Source organism: Sebastes fasciatus, chromosome 19 (assembly GCF_043250625.1).
Source record: "Sebastes fasciatus isolate fSebFas1 chromosome 19, fSebFas1.pri, whole genome shotgun sequence".
Taxonomy (NCBI): domain Eukaryota; kingdom Metazoa; phylum Chordata; class Actinopteri; order Perciformes; family Sebastidae; genus Sebastes; species Sebastes fasciatus.
The window spans coordinates 20120128-20140718 of NC_133813.1; the positions used below are offsets into that span (position 1 = coordinate 20120128).

The 20591-nt window shown below is 38.3% G+C and overlaps 1 protein-coding gene across 4 annotated transcripts in view; it reads right to left on the reverse strand.

Annotated features, from left to right (window-relative positions):
- The window catches only part of fyb1b (FYN binding protein 1 b), a 76320-nt gene that overhangs the window by 54938 nt on the left and 791 nt on the right, over positions 1 to 20591 (reverse strand). The window contains exons 2-19 of one of the 4 annotated variants that reach the window (XM_074618596.1): positions 16163 to 17081; positions 13120 to 13255; positions 12933 to 13006; positions 12427 to 12449; positions 11381 to 11442; positions 9921 to 10053; positions 9667 to 9826; positions 9292 to 9409; positions 8976 to 8995; positions 8770 to 8842; positions 8582 to 8668; positions 8070 to 8110; positions 6898 to 6976; positions 6638 to 6737; positions 5914 to 6076; positions 5747 to 5780; positions 5603 to 5634; positions 5411 to 5448 (exon numbers count right to left, since the gene is read on the reverse strand). In XM_074618596.1, the coding sequence (XP_074474697.1) occupies positions 5426 to 5448; positions 5603 to 5634; positions 5747 to 5780; positions 5914 to 6076; positions 6638 to 6737; positions 6898 to 6976; positions 8070 to 8110; positions 8582 to 8668; positions 8770 to 8842; positions 8976 to 8995; positions 9292 to 9409; positions 9667 to 9826; positions 9921 to 10053; positions 11381 to 11442; positions 12427 to 12449; positions 12933 to 13006; positions 13120 to 13255; positions 16163 to 17081 (2277 nt within the window). In that variant the 3' untranslated portion in view covers positions 5411 to 5425. Of the gene's footprint in view, positions 1 to 4813; positions 5449 to 5602; positions 5635 to 5746; positions 5781 to 5913; positions 6077 to 6637; positions 6738 to 6897; positions 6977 to 8069; positions 8111 to 8581; positions 8669 to 8769; positions 8843 to 8975; positions 8996 to 9291; positions 9410 to 9666; positions 9827 to 9920; positions 10054 to 11380; positions 11443 to 12426; positions 12450 to 12932; positions 13007 to 13119; positions 13256 to 16162; positions 17082 to 20591 lie in introns of those variants that run through there. The other 3 variants (XM_074618597.1, XM_074618595.1, XM_074618598.1) reach the window with 3 other exon arrangements.

Below are 20591 nucleotides of genomic sequence, written 5' to 3' on the forward strand. Positions count from 1 at the left end.
GAGTTTGGAACATAACGACACAGGTCCAGAGATCTTTCATTTGAGGATGGTGTCCGTATTGGCTGCAGAGAGGAGAGAGAACAAGAGGGTAAAAATATGTAAATAAGACTTTTTGTTGGACATAATGTTGAAATGTGTGATGATGCCTCGTTGTAATAAAGTGTGACAGTCAGGAACAAAGCGGGTGTGTGGTCCCGTGTTACCTTCAGCCAGTTCTTTGTAGATACGCTCCTGCTCCTCTCTGATCACCTTCTCTGCTTCCTCAACCCTCTTCTCCTCCTCAGCGATGGGCTTTAGGTAGTCTGAACAAGAATAATACCACAACCCGTCATTATTTAAAAAACAAATCCTGAACATTTGTATTAGGGCTGACCCGAATGCTTCGAAGCTTTGACCATCGCCATGGTGCTCGACCTCCAAATCACTATTCGAATGCTTTGTTTTAATTTTTTTTATATATAAGTATGTAATAATAATGTATAAATCCCTAACTAGCCCATGAAATAAGGAATAATCCCACAACATTATTAAATATTAGTCGTTATTCTCAGACGGATATTGCTGTTTGTTGTGTAGAGATGTGTGTGTGTACAGCACAGTAGCACTGTTCGAGGCACTGAAACGGGGGAGATAGAGACGGACAGACAGACAGACAGACAGAAGAACATGTCAGCCTGCCACACCACGCCACGCCACTCTGCGAAGCTTCAAATACATTCAAATATTTATCACCAAAGCTCCGAAGCCCCAAAAATGGTATTTGGGACAGCCCTAGTTTTTGCTTTAGCTTTACGCAGTGTGCAAAATATCCTAATGATAGCGGGGTCCAGCATTATACGCACAGGTAGAAATAAGCAGATTCACAGTATACAGTATATTATAGATACATAATGTTATATACTTTTTAAATTTATAGAAAATCCTATATCCCATGAAAAAAAAAAACAGGAAATTTTGCAGAACGTATCTGAAAACATCTCCCAAATAAAAATAAGTGTAGTCCACTTCTTTTTAATTTGTATACGTTTGTTTAGTGATATAAGGACTGTTTAAGTACTCTAAATATATTTCTTTGGGATAATAACTTCTATCTTGCACATGGGTTGGCATTGCCTATGTTTTATTGGACTAAATGAGACTTTAAAAAACATTTATATGAAGAGACCTTTCCTATTCCCTCACTTTTGTTGCTGCCCTCGAAGTTTGGACATTGACAGAAACAACTCTTGTTGGCGCATGTGCAAACATGAACTTACCAAACCTCTGTTTGCCATAGAAGACGCCGAGCAGCAGAGCAGACCACCTGGCCGTCTGAAATAAAAGAGATTCACAGGTGTTAACTACTGAAGCAACTATGGCTAACCAGCTAACTGAGTGAGCTGAGACATGACAGCAAGACGTGCTGACGATAAAGTTATTTTTCTTAAACAATATTTAAGATTCCCAAGGGGTACTCTGTTTCACTGTGTATGGGACTGTCCGAAGTAAAAAAAATACTGGGAAACAATTGTTCAGAATATATCTGAGATTGTTGGAGTGAAGGTGCCTCACCAAGCAAAGATATGTATACTATAACCTTTGTTGGAGTTTCTTGGACGTCAGGGGACACAGTCAAATTGAAACTGCTGTGTGTTGCTGAGTGCTGTTGTTGAAATTGTTGTGTTTTTTTTTTGTTCTTCTTCTTTGAGGTATTTATTTGTTTTGTCTTATCTTTTATTTTCTTTGTTAGACATGTGAAATACATGAAATGTCATGTCTCTCTTTCTTTGATTACTGTGGAAGTTCTGACTAAACATTTCATTGTATAATTTAATTATTAATATTGTTAGTCTGTCTGTATGTGTATATATGTATATATGTAAAATTCAATAAAAAATAGTTTAAAAACAAATATATATATTTAAGATTTCCACTGCAATACCCATAGATGTGCCTCACTTATGTGACTGTCACTTTTAAACATTACTAACTAGCTGAGTGAGAGATAACATGTCACAGCCTAAGAGACAACCAAAACAACAACAACACATAATAGATGTAACTCACACTCTGCCTTTTATTTACTCCTCTACTTCATGCTTTTTTTTTAACATTTATCCTTTGATATTGCAATATATTGTTATTAATTGTTTTTATTTTATTGACACAACAAACATTAATTACTTCTTTATTGTTTTCTTCCATTTCCATGCATGTTATTTTTAAATATCTATATATTGTAATTTGCTTAATGGATTGTATATATGTATATATGTTTTTGTTTTGTTCTTTTTTAAATTGTATTTATTATTGAATATAATAATATTGTTCACCTGACAGTCATGCAAATAAAGCAAATTGAATTGAATTGATAATCACCTTTCTGTTTTTTTTACAGGAGCAAAGTTCACCTTTTCTCTGACCTTTATTATCTAACTATAGGAGCTGTTGACTGAAATAACACACTGGAATCAGTGCAGCTGTACAACTAGTAATGACAATCACGATCAGACAGATGTGGAAGACGCTCTAGATGTTAACGTACAGGTGTTTGAGTGCAGAGAAACCTTCACCTGTGCTGTGCAGCCTGTCAATGTCATCGCTAGCAGACATGAGCTAACATGCTACTGCAGCATTGACGGCCACACAGCAGCCGAGAGCTGCACGTGGAGAAGAACGCGGGCGCTTTACATTAATGTATTCCCTTTTACATTGATAAATCCACACAACAATGACAGTCTTCAGGGTGAATAATGTGTGTTATTACCTTGATGAGCGGCGACACTGCGACCGGAGGAACCATGTTGAAGCTGGGTGAAACTAGGAAGTGACTTCCGGTGCAGGGCGGAAGTGTTTTTTTCTTTTTTTTTTACATGAGAGTTTCAGAGAGAGTTGACTCACCTGCGTCACAAGGTAGGCCAATGATGCTAAACCATACTGACGTTAGCAAAGTTAGCAGATAAAAGCACAGTTGCAATATAGATAATAAATAGTTAGTCAAACATGAACACTTAACATATTCATTTGAGGAGTCAAAAACTAAATGAGTATATACTGATTTAGTTTTTGTCTCCATCAAACTGTATAACACCTCTAGGGGGGGACAAAGGAGGACTGTCTGCAGGACAGATAATAATGCACACAGTGCACTTTCATAGACTAAGCTACTGGAGTTACCCTGCACTATACTCACTTTTAACAGTCTCTTCTGCACTATACTCACTTTTAACAGTCTCTTCTGCACTATATTCACTTTTAACAGTCTCTTCTGCACTATATCTAGTTTTTAACAGTCTCTTCTGCACTATATCTAGTTTTTAACAGTCTCTTCTGCATTATACTAATTTTTAACAGTCTCTTCTGCACTATATTCACTTTTTTAATAGTCGTGTATCACAGCTGTTACCCTGCACTATATTCACTTTTAACAGTCTCTTCTGCACTATATCTAGTTTTTAACAGTCTCTTCTGCACTATATTCACTTTTTTAATAGTCGTGTATCACAGCTGTTACCCTGCACTATATTCACTTTTAACAGTCTCTTCTGCACTATATCTAGTTTTTAACAGTCTCTTCTGCACTATATTCATTTTTAACAGTCTCTTCTGCACTATACTCACTTTTTTAATAGTCCTGTATCACAGCTGTTACCCTGCACTATATTCAGTTTTAACAGTTTTCTTCATCTCCTTGTATTTTTATATCTGGTATATTTTTTTGTACTTTGCACTACTAACTTTTTTACTGCCTTTTTACTAACATGTTTTGCACTATGGAACTGTGATGCTGGAAACTTGAATTTCCCTCGGGATCAATAGAGTTACTATCTATCTATCTATCTATCTATCTATCTATATATATATCTATCTATCTATCTATCCTCAAATGAATATGATAAGTGTTTGACTAACTATTTATTATCTATTATTGCTAACTTTGTGTGATTGCATATGAGACACTTTTATATAGTTATATCAAAGCCATGCAGGTGCACTGCTAGAAAGTTTGACTTCCCTGGAAACAGCTTAACCATAATAAATGTGTATACTACCGGGCATGTTTTAGGGTCCCTGAATCATTTAGCATTCGCCCCACTTATTGGATGTTTATGTCACACATTTGGTCATAGTTTTGTTCTGCCAGTCAAAGAGACTCATATCTGGCTTCCACCTCAACTGTGGCACCACCTCACCTGAGTCAATTTTGCAAAGATTATTATTGATTATTGTCTCAATGAATCAATTCATTTTTAAGGTTAAAAAATGTCCGAATTTTATATTATATTATATTATATATTTAAATTGTCCTAAGTCAGTTTCCCATCTTCAAATGTCCTGTTTTGTCCGACCAGTTGTCCAAAAAGGTATAAAACATTGAAAAGCAGATAATACATATATTTAAGATGTTATTACCAATTTCTCTATAGCAATCTTTAGTGTTGTATCAATAATCTAATTTACAGCAAAAATGAAACTTCTACTTGAAATACAAATCCCAGCGTGAAGTTTGCTATTGTTGTTGTTCCTGATGGCTGCCACTAGAGATCACTGCTTCCCTTCTTGCACATAAACTGCACAGAGAAGGTCATGATTGAGGATTTGAAATTTCTTTTCTATATGTTTTGCTGGAAAAGCAATGGTCTTCATTTAGTCTTAAACACATCATACACCTGCACACACACAACCCACGTTTACAAGCATCACACAACATTGTATGTTGCATGTTATTGTCATGTGATACACTTATGGAACAGGAGCACTCTCTCCATAATAGATAATGCTCTTACTTTAACAACAGGACAAATTAAGACATGTAGAGAAAAAATCAAAATTGTTTTATGTATTTTATAATTGTATGTTCATATTATAGAGCAATTTTGGCACTAGAACAGTTAGTCTGCATGTTGAAACTTGATACGAAGACACCAGAGTTAGTTTAGGAGCTGTTAAAATTTCAGTTGGCCTTACAGATGGCAGTTGAATATACATACATACAGTATCATATCATGGACATTAATTGAAAAACAAAATAGCAAGTAATGTTTACAACACGTAGCTCTTATAAAATTGCAAAACACAGTAGAAGCTTGCATGTAAATACAGTGCTGTGGAGTTTCAGAGATATGCAAATACTGTTGTTATAACAAACGTTTCCCACTTTGCTGAAATATCGCAAGTAATATAACCCCTTTAAATTGGTTTGTTTGATGTTTTTTGAAGAAACATTTAAAAAGGACCACATTATTCAAAGGAATTAAAGCTAGCCTGATTCCATGTCCAATTTATTCAACGATTCAAAGGTCGATTCATAAATAATGAAGGGAAAAATGACAATTCAGGCTGACTAGCAGGCGAACCAAAAGCAGCTCCCAATGTATATTATCAATAAACATAATAAATAACATGAACAATGAATATGAATAACATGAATAAAAGCCGGACGTTTCTAATCGTTGTCATAGATGCAATCTGAAAAGAAAATACAATACTGATTAAAAAAAATAATTATAAAAAATAAATAAATAAATGTATATATATATATATTATGAATGATATTTTAGGTCCACTGTGTGGATATTTACAAATTATATGAAATGATGAAAGATTAGTTGGAAAAACATACCATCTCCAATATCATCGTAGATATCACCATCGCTGTAAATTGAAAAAAAAAAATGAAATGATCAGTACAGACAGCATACTGTTAAGTGTTTCTTTCTCTGTCTGTGTGTGTGTGTGTGAACGTGTGAATGTTTGTGATACTCACTCCGTATCAATGTGAGAGGTCGAAACATGACCAACTGTAAAATACACACAGAGATTTTAGACTTGGATGGTCCAATTTTGTGGTGCAAAGAATGAAAAAGCAGCCGTGTGGGAATCTTGAATATATTTAATTTTCTTTGCAAACAATAACAAGCAGCAGATACTCACACTTGCCCTCCTCATTCCGACAGATCAGTTTGTTGTCCTCGGCTTTAACAATGACGTCAAGTTTCTCTCCTCCTTTGACTGGAAGCTCTTTCACACCCCACTTCTTATTGGTAAGGTTCGGGGCGATGGTCACCTGGTACAGCACCTGGATCTCCCCATCATACTGAAAGAGAATTACATCATCAATATTGTGACTATGAATACATTTTAATTTTACATTCTTGATAAAAGCACATTAGTTTTTAAAGGGAACCTATTATGCTTTTGTGCTTTTTCCCTTTCCTTTAGTGTGTTATTTAGTTTTTTTGTGCATGTAAAATGTCTGCAAAGTTACAAATCCCAAAGTCCACGCCAAAGGGAGTTACTCTCCCCCACAGAAACACTGCTCCTGAACTGCCTGAAACGCCTTGCTTTAAGTCCTGCCTTTTCTTCCGTAACGTAGTGATGTCACCAAGTAACACATTTGCATAGCAGCTACAGCCGGTATGAAAAAAAGTTTTTTGAACATTAAAGAATGTTTAACATTATATTCACTAATGATTATACTCAATATTCTAATGAAATTTGATTAAACTTATTTATTTCTTCCTGAAGTATGAATGCATTTAAATCAGGGAGCAACATTTTTTTTTCACTATTGAGCAGTTTCAAGTTTCTTCAGTAGGTGAGATCCAGGTAACAGTAAGAGTTTAAACATGCTTAAAGACATAATAGCGCTACAAACTTTAAACTTTTTCCTGAAGTCCTTCTCCTCTTTCTCAAACTTTTTCTGCTTCTTTGGATCCATCTCTTCAGTCTTGCTTTTGCCTTTCTGAGGTGGAAGGCTGGAGAGCACAAACAAATGATTCCTTGGTTATGGTTTTTGTCAACCAAAATATATGTCCTCTCCACAATTTTAAAAAACACACTTGAAATAATGAATCTAAATGGTTGGGATGGGAATTATTGTAAAGTTGTTTAGTTTTAATACTGATGTAATTGTACCTGCTGATGGGAGGAGGGGGAGGCGCATCTTGAGAGTCAACATCATCGTATATGTCCTCATCAATTGTTCCTGGCTGATCTGTGATAACACATGGGAGAAGTCAGTGATGTGAAATTGTTAACTTTAAGACATTAACCGAGATGGACATGCATTCAGAGGTGGCACATTATAATCACACTACATATAACAAACATCAACCTGTAAAGGATGTGAAGAGGAGGTGTTTTTTGCAAATTTGCATTTTGGCCAGTGAGGTTTAAAAGCTGACATAAAAGGATACGTCCAGATCCAATTTTGAAGTCATAAATGAATTTAGACAAGTACAAACATTACATGTTAGAGATAAAATTCAAAGTGCAGAGGGATTGGTATTTATAGTTGAAGTTGGTAACTTTGAGTATGATATAAAAAGAGCTTTAAAGTGAGAATATGTAATGTATGTCAGCTATTGTGGCCATTGTGGCCACAAGCTAAAATAGCAGTTGGTGCCTTCAAATGGGGTCGTGTTTACCGCGTTCATGAGAAGAGTTCATATGAACGCCCCCTCTTTTTTCTGAAAGCTCCGAGTTCACAAGTTGTGATGTGTTTGTTGACGTTGTCAGAAATGGCAGATCCCATGGAAGTTCATTTTTCGGTGCATAATAAGTTAATATATTGTAATTTTAGTCGTATATTGTTTTTCTTCGTAATTTTATAATATGTCTGAGGAAAATGTTGATACTTCCAAGGGCCTCATCTTTTTTCTTTTTGTCATTATGCCTTTGCATTTCCTGCATTATGTAACCCACTTGCTAAATTGCCAGCCTCTGTGGCTTCTACACGCTGTCAGTAACATTATTTTTACACAACATTATCTATCTAAAGTTTGCTATTATTAGCCGCCGAGCTACTGGTCATAACAGACCAAATAAAGCAGCACCACTGTTTGTATTGACGAGAGCAAGAGTGTGTTTTATTGCTTATGAATTCAACTTCTTATTTGTAAGAGGAAGAATATGTTATATTTTCTTTCAAAAGTGACATAGCCTACTGTAGTCTCGCTTTAATAATGCCAACCAAGGACTTCTGTTTTGGGTATAATACCTGACCAGTTGCATAAGAGCACTAAAAGGGCACTTCCTCATCTTTTTTTCATTAAATATCATAGTAATATTATCACAGTGAGTGGTACCTGAATTCCCCTCGGCAGTAAACTGGCTGGGTGGAGGCACTCTGGCACAACAGAAGAAAAAAAATATTAAATTTGTTACATCATTTATATCATTGCAATACCGTCAATTAAAAGTAGGTTAATACGATTCAAAGCAGCCCAAATTAATAATCATATTCATGCAACACAATATTTAGTTAGTATACTTGTGTTAACAGATGGAGTCTTGATTTTCTCATTAAGTCAACAATTCATACATCAATTATAGACATGCAAATGACTTGAGAAGATTAGTGAAATCACAGATAATCAGCGGCACTGATTGTAATCACAGAAACAACACTTAGATGTCAATTTGCAAATTAACATCCTTCAGTGTCATTCAGTAAGAGGTGAAGTGGTTGATGTGATACGAACATTCAAAAGCGACTTCATCTGAGAGGAACTTTTTAGACGTTAAAAGTGGGAGCGACGGCTGAAAGATTAGGGATTAACAAACAGTGTGATCAGTCTTACTACTGAGTGTATTTTACACTTTAGTGCTGGCAGGACGTCTGTTCCGGTCAAACATACGCAGGAAACCACGAGCCTTTGTAGGAGAAGACCTGTGGTCCGGGGGACTAGAGAGCCAACCAAGCATGAAATGACCTGAACTTCTTTCTTAACTATCAATCTCAAGCATATTGTACTGAAACACTTAAATAAACAAATCAGTTCCCACCTGACTTCCAGGTTTGGATCAACAATGTCATCATATATTTCTCCGTCGTCTCCTGGTATCGGCGGTAAGACAACTACAGGACAACAGCAAAAACATGATGTAGTTGGTGACGTGTTTTATCTCAGTGAAACAAACATTGACATTAACTGAATGCAAAGAGTGTAACTGAATATAATTAAATTAATTGTATTATCGTAAGGTTTTACCTCCTGGTCCTTTCATCCCGCTGTAGAGAGAGAAGAATTTGATATAAGTATTAAAGAATTAAGTAAACTTTAATTTCTCACTGTAGATCGGAGTAAACTCCACTTCCAGTGTTAGATGAATATACAGAAAACTGACAGAAAAGGGGAGATTTTTACAACTATTGTCTGTGTGTCTGTGTTGCTCAAAGCTGATCTTATTGGCAGTTTATAATGAGAAATAATACTTCTGTTACGAGTGGCTCCAATCATTTTACATGTCTCCATTCTTTCAAAAGTGCCACTAAGTGATTTACATGTAGAATATCTAATTCCGTACCTGTTATCAGCAGAGACCACATCGATGTCATCGTATACCTCGGGGTCGTACGCCTGCTGAGCTTGATTCTTCAGAGAGTTAAAGTCAATTCCCACTGAAGTGGTCTTCACATAACCAACTGTTAGAAAACAAAGAGCAAAGTGAAATATTGAGTTGATTTATTGTCCTTAATTGGGACGTTGGGTTTGATTTATTGCATGTTTGTAGCTCAAATATTGACTATTAAATTAAAAAAAGAGAATTTGTAGATAATAAAAAGATAATAAGGTTGAGAGATGTCATTTTAAAGTCTTTTCCTGTATTTACAGATTGGACTGGAAGGATGTCATGCCAAAGATAAGTGAAGACCAATGAGGGATAAATATGTGAACCTACTGCATCCATCCGGCGTCCGTCCCAACCATTTTCCCTCTGGGTTGCCCTGGACACGGATGATGTCCACGCATTCTCCCTGCTTCAGAGCGAGGTCGGTTTTACTGCTTTTGCAGTCCACGCGAGCCTTCCCCTGGTGGACGACCTCCAGGGGGCCAACCAACTAACAGGTGAGACAAAAAACAATTTTTATGCTAAACTGAATTAACCACTTGCTGGGTCTATCTTCATATTAAGCTCCAGTCTTGTTCACTCACTTTGAACTTCTTTCTGGCATCTTGTTCCTTCTTCTCACGTTCCTTCTGCTCCTTCTTCTCAGCCTCCAGTCGTTTTTTCTCCTCCTTCTCCTCTTTCTCTCTCTTCTTTTCTAGCTTTTGATCAGCCGCTTCCCTTTTGAGAGCGAGAGAGAGTTGACAATAAACAGTAAATTATAAATTGTGACGGATAAACTAATCCACTTACTGGTTGGCAGACGCTCCTAAGATTACAAAACTTATTTTTTACTATTTAACAAAGAGAACATCCGAATAAATGTCAACGTAACTGACAAAATACAAATGCGTACACTATGTTAAAATAACCCAGTTTATCTGTTTAAGTGTGATCATTTTGAATAATGCTATTTATCATAGTATTTTATCCCGAGCTAATTTGCAGCACATCACAAGGTACTTTCTAAAAATACAAAACACTAACAGTAATAGAAAACACAACTGGTCAACTGAAAGTACATCCGAGTGAGAATTCTGGTATTGTTGTGAAACAACCACCAGAGAGCAGCGTTAGTAAAGATAGACGTGAACACAGCTGAACTGGGATTAAAACAAACACTTGTGTGAGGGAGCTCAGCGCAGAAACAAGTTGTTAAACATGTGTTTACAATATTAAAATCGGTGAAGAGTACTTTGTAGAGACAAATCTAGTTATGGATATAAATACACATATAGACATAAGTATGGATTGAAGGGATAGTTCGGGTGTTTTGAAGTGGGGTTGTATGAGGTACTTATCCATAGTCAGTGTATTAGCTACAGTAGATGACGGTCGACACTCCCCCAGTTTGCAGAAACAGACAGGAGTTACCGCACAGAAGCAAATCAATGTACTGCTGTGGAACGAGGGCAGCCGCAAAACGTATTTTAGCCTCATAAAAGAAAAGCCCACCTAAAACAAGCCGTTGTCTATGCTCCCTCCAAAGCAACCAGACTCCATTGAAAAAAATAATAATTTTACCTTGCAGAACACGGGAGTTGCTGGTCAACTTCTGCCTCTTTTATAGTGCGACTTTGGTTAGTTCGGTTTCACCAAAGTCACACAAGAGCACAAACAAACTAACCGATCGAGGCAGCAGTGTTCTGCGAGGTAAAATTACTGGGTTTTTTTCAATGGAGTCTGGTGGCTTTGACGAGAGCCTAGATGAAGACAACTTCAGGCTGTCTCACGGCAAGGTAAAGCAGTGAACATATTCTAAATATAGCATACACTTAAACTGATATTGAGTTTTTTAGGGTGGGTCTTTCTTTTAGGTGGCTAAAATACGTTTTGCTGCTGCCCACGGGACACAGCACTAAATACTTCATACAACCCCACTACAAAACACTCCAACTATCCCTTTAAAGCACTCCACTAAACCAGATTTAAAGCCAGAGCAAAATCAGTGAGGATGTGTAGGAAAAAACGGGTAAAGATTTAATGAAGAACACTCTCTCTCTCTCACCATATTTCATCAAGATCCTCATACATCTCTCCATCATCATCATCATCATTTTCCTCCTGGGCCTAGAAAACACATGAGTAAAAAACAGCAATACAAATGAATTATTCTCATACAGTACATAATAGAGTATGTTCTGTATGTCACACTCCTGTAGACCCTAGTAAAGACATATTTAACGCACATTTTCTATATTTGCTCCAATATTCTTGTTTTCTTATTTTTCTTATTCCTCCTACAATTACATACATAAAAAAATTTTTATTTCATGCTGCAGATATTTCATATTCTTCTTCGCAACATGTTTCACACTCTGATTCAAACATCCCTCATACTGTGTAATCAATCTAACATATACTTACATACCTTATCTGCTTTTTGCATACACTGAAAGTTATTCTCCGTTGCAGTACTCATCTTTTCTTTCTTGCCTATTTACTTCCTGTGTCGTTGCTGTATGTTTTCACAACACGCTGATACATGTTGCACCACTGGGCTCATTAGTCACACGTCTTTTATAGGTGAAAATCATGAATCACTTTGCAGATTCAAATCTCTTTGTTCGGTTTAGTTCAAAGATTTGTAGTCACTGGCAGTTCGTTCACGTATTACCCCAACCTCGAATGCTCTCCAGTGCATACGTCAGTAAGTGAATGCATCACCGTTCATACGACCCGAAGTTCAGCACTGATTCTGATTGTCTTCAGTTCTGTAGTACATTCAGTCTGTTGTAATTGTCCATATAATATAATAGTCTTAGGTGTCAGGTTAAGTTTAGTACACAACTAGTACTAGCACTTTACATAAGGTTCATACTGTAGCTCAGCAGTAGTCGAAAGTAGTAGTAGTAGTAAAAGAATACATGTGTTGAACCCCTCTAGTGTCTTTATGAGCATAGATGCAAGTTCTTATCTGTGTGTGTGTGTGTGTGTGTGTGTGTGTGTGTGTGTGTGTGTGTGTGTGTGTGTGTGTGTGTGTGTGTGTGTGTGTGTCTGCATCTGCACATGTAACTGCATGCAAATCTGTATTTATGTGAAAGTAAATCTCACCTTTCCCCTCCGACTTGGGTGACCTAAAGAGACACAATGAATCAACATTACAAGATAATTTGATCCTTATGGAATTGCTACGATCATCATGATCCGACTCACACTTTAGATCGGAGTATTTTTAGCATTTAGTCACAATCACAGAAAGTTGCTCACCCATTTTATCTTTTGATTCTGAATTATTTAAAACAATGAGATCTAAACTAGACTGTCTAGAAAACTATTGATAGAAACTACACAGTTTTAGCCATACAGTATATCTTATGCAAATAACCAAAATATCTACCCCAAAGTAGGTAAGAAGTAGGCAACAGTAAGACAGACTATTCACTGCCAAGAAATGCTGACTAATATAGTTCCTTTTATGTGTCTTCTGATCTGTAAATATGGTTCAAGGTTCAGCATCACACAGTCCTCTTCTTTCTTCCTGCGGTGCTAAACACATAAACGCCTTGTCACACAGCCCTGACACATCACATTTGATCAGATAGTGACTGCTACTGAACCTGTAGATGATGGTAGAGGTGGCGGAGTGCTGTTAAAGTCATCAACATCATCATATACGTCATCTTGCTGCATCCTGAAAAGCACAGTCAGGATTTACCTTTTGTTAAACTGGAGAAGCTTTATCTAAAAATCATATATCATTTGTCAGTGTGCTTGTGTTTGTGTGTGCATGAATGTGGGGCTTACATGGCTCCGGGGTGTCGCGGGGGCAGACTAGGAACTGCAGGCTGAGGGGGTAGAGTCGGGGTCACCTGGTTGCTATGGTTACTGGGGTGAGAGGTCAGAGGAGCTTGGACGAGGGGTTTCTTAAAGGTGCCAGGGCCTGTAACAAAAAACACATGGTGTTGACAATTTACTGTAAGTGTCTTTACTAGTGCCCTTCAGGGGCTTTATATGCATAGATGGATAACTTTATCAATTCCCAAAGGGGTAACTAGTGTGGTTGCCCATGCGAAAAGAAACCCCAAGTCGGACAGGTCCCAACCATGGTATATAGGAAGTGGACGTAGTCACCGTGACTATTTGGCCGTCACCATCTTGTTTTTTGCAACCAGAAGTGACACGAGAGGATGGAGCTAATTACAACTGCACACTGAATAAGACATTTTTAGGCGACCAAAATGTTACAATTAACTTTCATGAACTGAAAACACACAGTGAAAGGGTTTAAGTTGTACGTTTTTGCAACCAGAGGAATCGCCCTTTTAAGTCTTCACTTTTCAGAAGCGGAGGTTGCGACCTGATCCCAACAAACAATATGACAATGTGAAAAGTCCTGCATTTGAAATCAATTATCAGAAAAAAATGTAGTGAAAAATGGAAGTACTTCTAATGGAGCAGAACGGCTACTGACAGTCTTATTATATCTTATAATATTGGATTATGATTAGTGATGCATTATTGTGTAAGTAGCATTTTACTGGTGGAGCTAATTTCATTTCATGACAATAGTTAACTAACTAGTGGAGTAAAAAGTAGAATATGTGCCTCTGAAATGCAGGGGGGTAGAAGTATAAAGTAGCAAAAAATGGAAATACTCAAGTACAAGTACCTCAAAATTGTACTGAAGTGCAGCACTTGAGTAAATGTAATCAAATCACAAACTGTGGTTAAAGTCTTCAGGAAAGAAATAATCAAATGAAGCAACAACAACATCTTTATTTTTATTTTTGGTCTTCTTGTATTTGCCCATGTTTTAAGAGGCATTTCAGCCAACAGGCATCCTTCACCTCTGACTCGATATCGATTCAGGTCAGGTGTGTGTCTAAAAACAGAGCCTCTCACTCGAAACTGTCCTTGTTTGCTGGGACTTACTTCCTCATGTGGTGAAACAAACTAAGCTGTCAGATCAGAGCAGAGAGCGAGGGGGGGGGGGAGAAAGGAGAAACTGGACAGGGAACTTGGCCGGCGGAAATAGAGGAACCAAGTGTGTGTCTGTGACTTTGGTCTCGTATCCGAACCTCTGGACAACTGTGTGCAGCAGCTTCTGAGACTTGCAGTAATTTTGCACAATTTTCTGAACATATCTTAAAATGGCAAGAATAATTCACTTTTCATGCACAAGCATGCTTGCATTGCTGCTTGATCAGATAACCCAGATTAAACCCAACATCCGCAGTCTACACATTGCCAACTCCACTGACACATTAACCTGTGAAGCAAGTCCGTTTCACACCTCTGACATGCGTTCACAAAGTCTGCCCACGGTAGCGCTTCTAGTGACAGAGAGGAAGTGACAATAGCAAAGTAACTGTTCACTGTAATTTAATTTTTGCTGAAACCTTTTGCAGTGTTTGGTTTGCTGTATTTGTTTCATGCTGATTGTGAGCAGGGGACATATCATACCAAATGGAAAACAAATGGTGAAGTATTCCTGCATGTGGGTCACATGTGTGTACCTGCTGGCTGCCAGTACTACTCTCCTAAAACTCTTTTTTTCCCCAGCTGTTAAAGTCAAGTCATTTGTTCAACACGTTGCCTTCTAATATAGATTAGATAGGAAGGAGATTTATACTGAAAAAGGAATAAAATGTGTACTTTAGACTTTCTTTGTTGAACCATTACAAAGAATTCCATTCCATTTGCAAAAGCTTTAATGTTTGATTAGTTAGTAAGTTAGTTAAGCTGTATTTACTCATATCTCTTTTGCAGCATAGGCCTGAAAACAAATCAAATATCCAAAAGACCACAGCCAGATTAGTCATTAACTTACACTGTATTCATGAGTCCATATAATATATTTTCTGTAAATTTGATCTCCAGTTCAGAAATAAGTTTTTTTTTAAGATTCAAATCGATTAAATTTCAAGGCCCAGACTTTACCAATTCATGAAGTAATGGTTTTGATTTGAACTTTATACTTTTGTGACTATTCATCAGAATTAACCCTTCAATACCAATAAAGGAACCCCCAAAAAGACATGCCGTGATTTTTGGAAGAGTGGGTGAAATTAGGCAGATGAATAAGCAAAGGGCCACCGGTAACAGAGCTGCCTGCAAAAGTAAAAGCAAGATTTTTTTCTGTTGCTTGAGTTTATCTGTGGCACTAAAAGTGTGATGACACATCTTTGAGAGTGTTAAGCCACACATTCTCAACTCGTGACTTTATCACGCGTCTTGGCGTCACTTTAGGTTCAGGCAACAAAACCACTTAGTTAGGTTTAGGAAAGAAATACATGGTTGGGATTAAATTTACTACGTTTGTACAGTGAAAATGACACTGAACTTTGTGAACACGGGACACGAACGAACAGCTGATTGTAACGTGAAAGTGAAACTTAACACACGGGACACAAACAGCGGTCTCCCGGATGAAAGCCTTGTGTTTGTTGGACCCGTCCACCTCAGCTCCCGCCCGCCCTGTGTGTGTGTGTTTTTGCTCTTTCAACTACGTCGCCACACTCCCGGTGCACTTTCTTGGAGCGTTTACTGTTGCCGCAGATGAGTTTGTATTATAGTTAATGGAACGCCTGGTGCGTTTCATACCGGCGCTAAAGGGGCGTATTTAACGCTGTGGAATGAGAACAGGCTGGTAATTTTTATGGTGCCTCGGACTACACTTTAAAGTACAACTTTGCAAAATGCAACTTTGTAATGCATTGCCCCCAATACTGATATATATTCACTCACTGGATTGGTGGTTACATCTTCTCATAATCCATAGTTTCGTTCATCTATGGTGTCACCATTAAACAAAGCTGTTAATTCCTGTAAATGAAGTCCTACTTACCGTTATCAGAGGTCACAGCACCTCTTTTAAAGCTCTCCAGGTTGACTCTGGGGGGGCGGTTGGGCTTGGCAGGAGCTTGGCCCAAAGCTAAACTGTTGGGGAGGGTGTGACGCTTGGGACCAGCGATGGTATCCCCGATGACGCCGCTCGTCTGAGGAGAAGGCTTTGGAGGTTTTTTGATGCTAGGTTTTTTACTGGGCAGAGGTTTTGGAGGAGGTGTGGAGTTAGTAGGAATGAGGGGTGGTTTGTTGGCACCGTCTGCTTTCACGTCGCTATCTGACTCCTTGAAGATATTCTGAGCATTCCTGAAGTTGGACGGGGGCGAAGGTTTGTTCGCAGTGTTCGTGCCAGCTCCTGGCACCTCTTCACTATGATGCCGTAATTTTGAAATGCTGCTCCTTGGTTTGTCTTGGAAGCCTCCACCGCTGTCTTCTTTCACCCAGCTGGGCTTGGAGTTGAGCGGTTTTGGCATGGCTGGTTTGGAGTCGGACAGGGTGGAGCTCAGGGTGGAGCTCAGGGCGGGCTTGTTGAAAGGCGGCTTCTGTAGAGCGCCTTTAGCTTCAGGAGACTGGGAAAAGGTTGGCTTCAACGGCTGTTTAGTAACAACGAAAGGTTTTTTGTTGGTGTCATCCTGGGTGTTTCCAAACCTGCTAGCTAGGGCTTTAGCCTTGTTTGGTTCGTGTGCCTCTGTGTCACTTTTAGTTGATACTGTACTTTTCAGAACAGTGGATCTAAGTGGAATAGTTATCCCGCTGCCTGAGCGGCTCTCCAAGACCGGTTTCTTTGTCTGTATGGTCGGGCCAGAGGAGACGGTGGAGTGCAAGGGCTGTTTGATGCGTACAGCCGGTGTGGAAGAAGTCTCGTCCGTGCTCGCCGTTTGGAAGCGAGCCATCATGGCCTTCACATCGGATTTGTTATCCTGGAAAGAACGGAAGAGGATCAGAGGGATCAGAATACAAAACCAGAATTGAAAATAAGCTTAGGATGTGCTGTGCATACCAGAATATAAATTGACTTCAGCAAACAAAAGTAAAACAGAAACAGCTGGACAAAGCAAAAGAGGAATAGAAGAAAACACAATATAAGTTCACGTAGGAACAGAGAGTTGCACAACTTTAAAATACCATATCTCCTATCAGAGCATTTCCTTCTCTTTTTTCCAAATGTTTTATCTAATCAGTGCAACTCACGTTCTCTGTGTGGTTACTTATTTAACTTATCTGTTTGCTTCTCTCTCTGAAAAATGTTTGAACAATCCAGGGTTGGTGTTAACACCAAAGTAGTCTCAATCAATCACTTTTCTCTTGTTTTTCTCTTTGGTTTTAACAGGAAAGTAATACGCGCCCCATAACACTCTTATAAATATGACATAAATGAAAGTCCTGTATTGTAGAGTTTCCTTCACATATCCAATTAAAAGCTCTTTCCTATGATGTGGAAACTATTGTGATTATTTGATTAATGTAGACGAAGATCAGAACTGGGAAAATGTGTACCTCACATGATATTAAAATGTATAAATGAAAAGCAAATGTGATATCTCAAAAGAGAACATTCTCATAAGCAGACCGATAAAAGTTAAACGACACTTCAAAGCAAATTCTAATATGTTAATTATACAGTACTATAAAATAGATAAACTCGTCATTGTATAAAGATCTTTATTACTTCTCGGACCACAGTTTGTATTGACTTTCCTGGCTTATCTTAGCACATTCCCCAGTGTGGGTGAACTAAAGGCACTGTTGTCACGTATTTATTGTTGAAGAGGAGGGGGAGGGATATTTAGAATATGCTTGTTTCAAGGTTAAATGAGCCTTTGCAACAAAATGGTTTATATTGTATTACAGTTTGATTGTTTATTAAACTGAAAAGAAGTCTATAGAAAGGAGTGTGTTGTGTTGCTTTGGCTATATGGCATGAATGGATAAGCCATTCAATCTCAAAGTCTGTCCTACGAGCACCCAGAGGTGTGCAGGATGACCAAATGTTGCATTCAAATAAGCCCATAATAGCAGGTTTGCGTGCAGCTGCTTCACAAAGTGCCACAATGAACTGACCAAGTAGCAGCCACACCTATTGTAATGAGGCAGGTTTGACTGGAGTCAGCACCATACCAGGAAGTGGAGAGATAAGAGCATGCTGTTCCTATAGCGGAGCAGTGAGAGCGAGGGAAAACAGTGCAATGGAAAGTACAAATGTACTGACACTAAATGGGAAGTTAAACCACAGTGACCGTGAGATCTTATAATAATATTCAACAAAACACCCAGCTAAAATATTGTTACATCAAAAAAGAAGAAGCTACTGATGATCTCAGTAGTGGTTTTGGTTAAATACTGAAAAAGATGATTGCATTCTGATCTTTTCATGACTTAACCAAGTGCTTTAACTTGCCAAAACATAACCATGAAAAAATGCTTTTTGTTACCACGAGCAGATATTGTGCTGAAAACAATGTTCAGTTTGAGCAATTTGCAGCCTTGCATAATTTGTTCTTCTTCTAAACCAATTATGCTGCCTGGATTTCTCCGCTGTCCAGTCGTCTATCCATCCATCATCCAAAATATGGCTAAAAACACTGCACTCAGAACAGCCCAGCCTTCACCGACATCATTTGGCAGAGTTAAACGCTCACCCCCAGTCTCCCCGGCCCCCCCGCTAAAATGCTAATTCTAATTCAGAGGTGCTAGATTAATTTCACAAGCGGGGAGGAGGTGGGTGTGACAATGTTCATTTAGTAACACAAGACAACTTTACCGCTAATTTCTTCTTGCCAACAGCTGATCTGTTCTGAACACCGTCGCTCTCTCTGTTGCTTGACCACACACTTGCTACTCACACGTTAGGCTACTCTTGGCGTTGCCTGTCATTTTACACGTTGTTTTCTTCATCTACTCTCATTTACAATGCGGGACAGGGGTGTAAAGTGGGGGTGGGCTAATGGCCCCTTGGACCCTCCACTTACTGTACAGTGCACTTCTGACCCAATGTCTTTGACGGAGATGGCCTCATCTGTCTCAAAAAAAGATTCAGGGGCGCCCCGGTAGCTCACCTGGTAAAGCGGGCACCCCATGTACTAAAGGCTGAGTCCTTGCTGCAGTGGCCCGGGGTTCTGTCCTCACTATCTCTGTCTATCACTATCTCTGTCAAATAAAAGCAAAAAGCCCCAAAAATAATAATAAAAAAAACATTCATCTGCACCTTTAATCATGTTTACAATCATCTATATTATGTGTTAAGAAATTACCAATGCATATGAGAACTGACAAAAAAGGTAATTCTTACAGTGTGATGTATTATTGTGGCGCCAAAAGGCGCGGTGAAAAGTTTTGGATGCACCTAAATTATGTGCTGATGAACCTAAATGAAAAGGTTAATCTGGAGCCCTGGTTTGGGCTATTTATTTAGTCAGAGATCCAAAATATATTACAGCATACTGGGCATATGAATGGACAAAGGAGAAGTGAGTGATGTTGGAGGATTGGTTTTGATACTTTTTATTCCGCTATGGGAAATTGTCACCATTTGATGGTTGCAAACATCATGGTTCACTAAATACTTTACGTTAGCAATCAATGACTGCTCTCTTTTACTTTATAAACACCTTTCAAGCCAACGGAGGCTCCGTATTTAGTGCTCAAAAGAAAGTCTTTGGGTGGAGTGTCACTTTAAGGATAACAGTAACACCTTGCAGTGTTGGCAAGTCTGACATGATGTGGCTGCATATGAAATTTGAGGAAAGTTCCCTCTGTTTCTCAACCACAGAAAACTAAAAATTGCCCAATAGGTTCTGTACCAGACAGTTGCAATTACTGCTTCTCTAAATGTTTGTGCAGTTTCAGTTTTGTAAAACAGTTTTTTGAATTTTCAAATCCTGGAAACACCTCTCAGAATAACGCAACACAACTCAACAGAACCACAAACTGCAGCCAAAAATCCAGTTTAATCCTCTCTAAAACAGTTTCAACTAAAAATGTAACATAGGTAGGATTTATTGCAGGGTTGTTATATATTAAACTAAATTAGTTTCAGCGAGGTGTGACTGATAAACAAGCAACTGACTGACTATACAGTCAGGGTAAGTACAGGTTTAGATTGGTTTACCCTTATACAATCCATCGTTTTAGTGCAGGGTCACTTTTATTATGTGCAAATTCCTTGGGAGGAGTGAGAACCACAGCATTGCTATGTTGGGCACAAAGACTTTAACCACTGGAAGGTTAGGTATTTGGCTAGTTTCCCTGCTATTGCAAACATAAATAGAAATGCTATTGTCTACACAGTCAAATGATCTGCTGAGGAAAGTACGAGAGAAAGAGATGCAAAGAGGAACCATGATTTCTATTTCCAGTGTGATGAAAAGTGGAGGCCAAAGTTGTCTTGCTCAATCTAGTAGACACGAAACCACACAAAAAAACTACCCTAA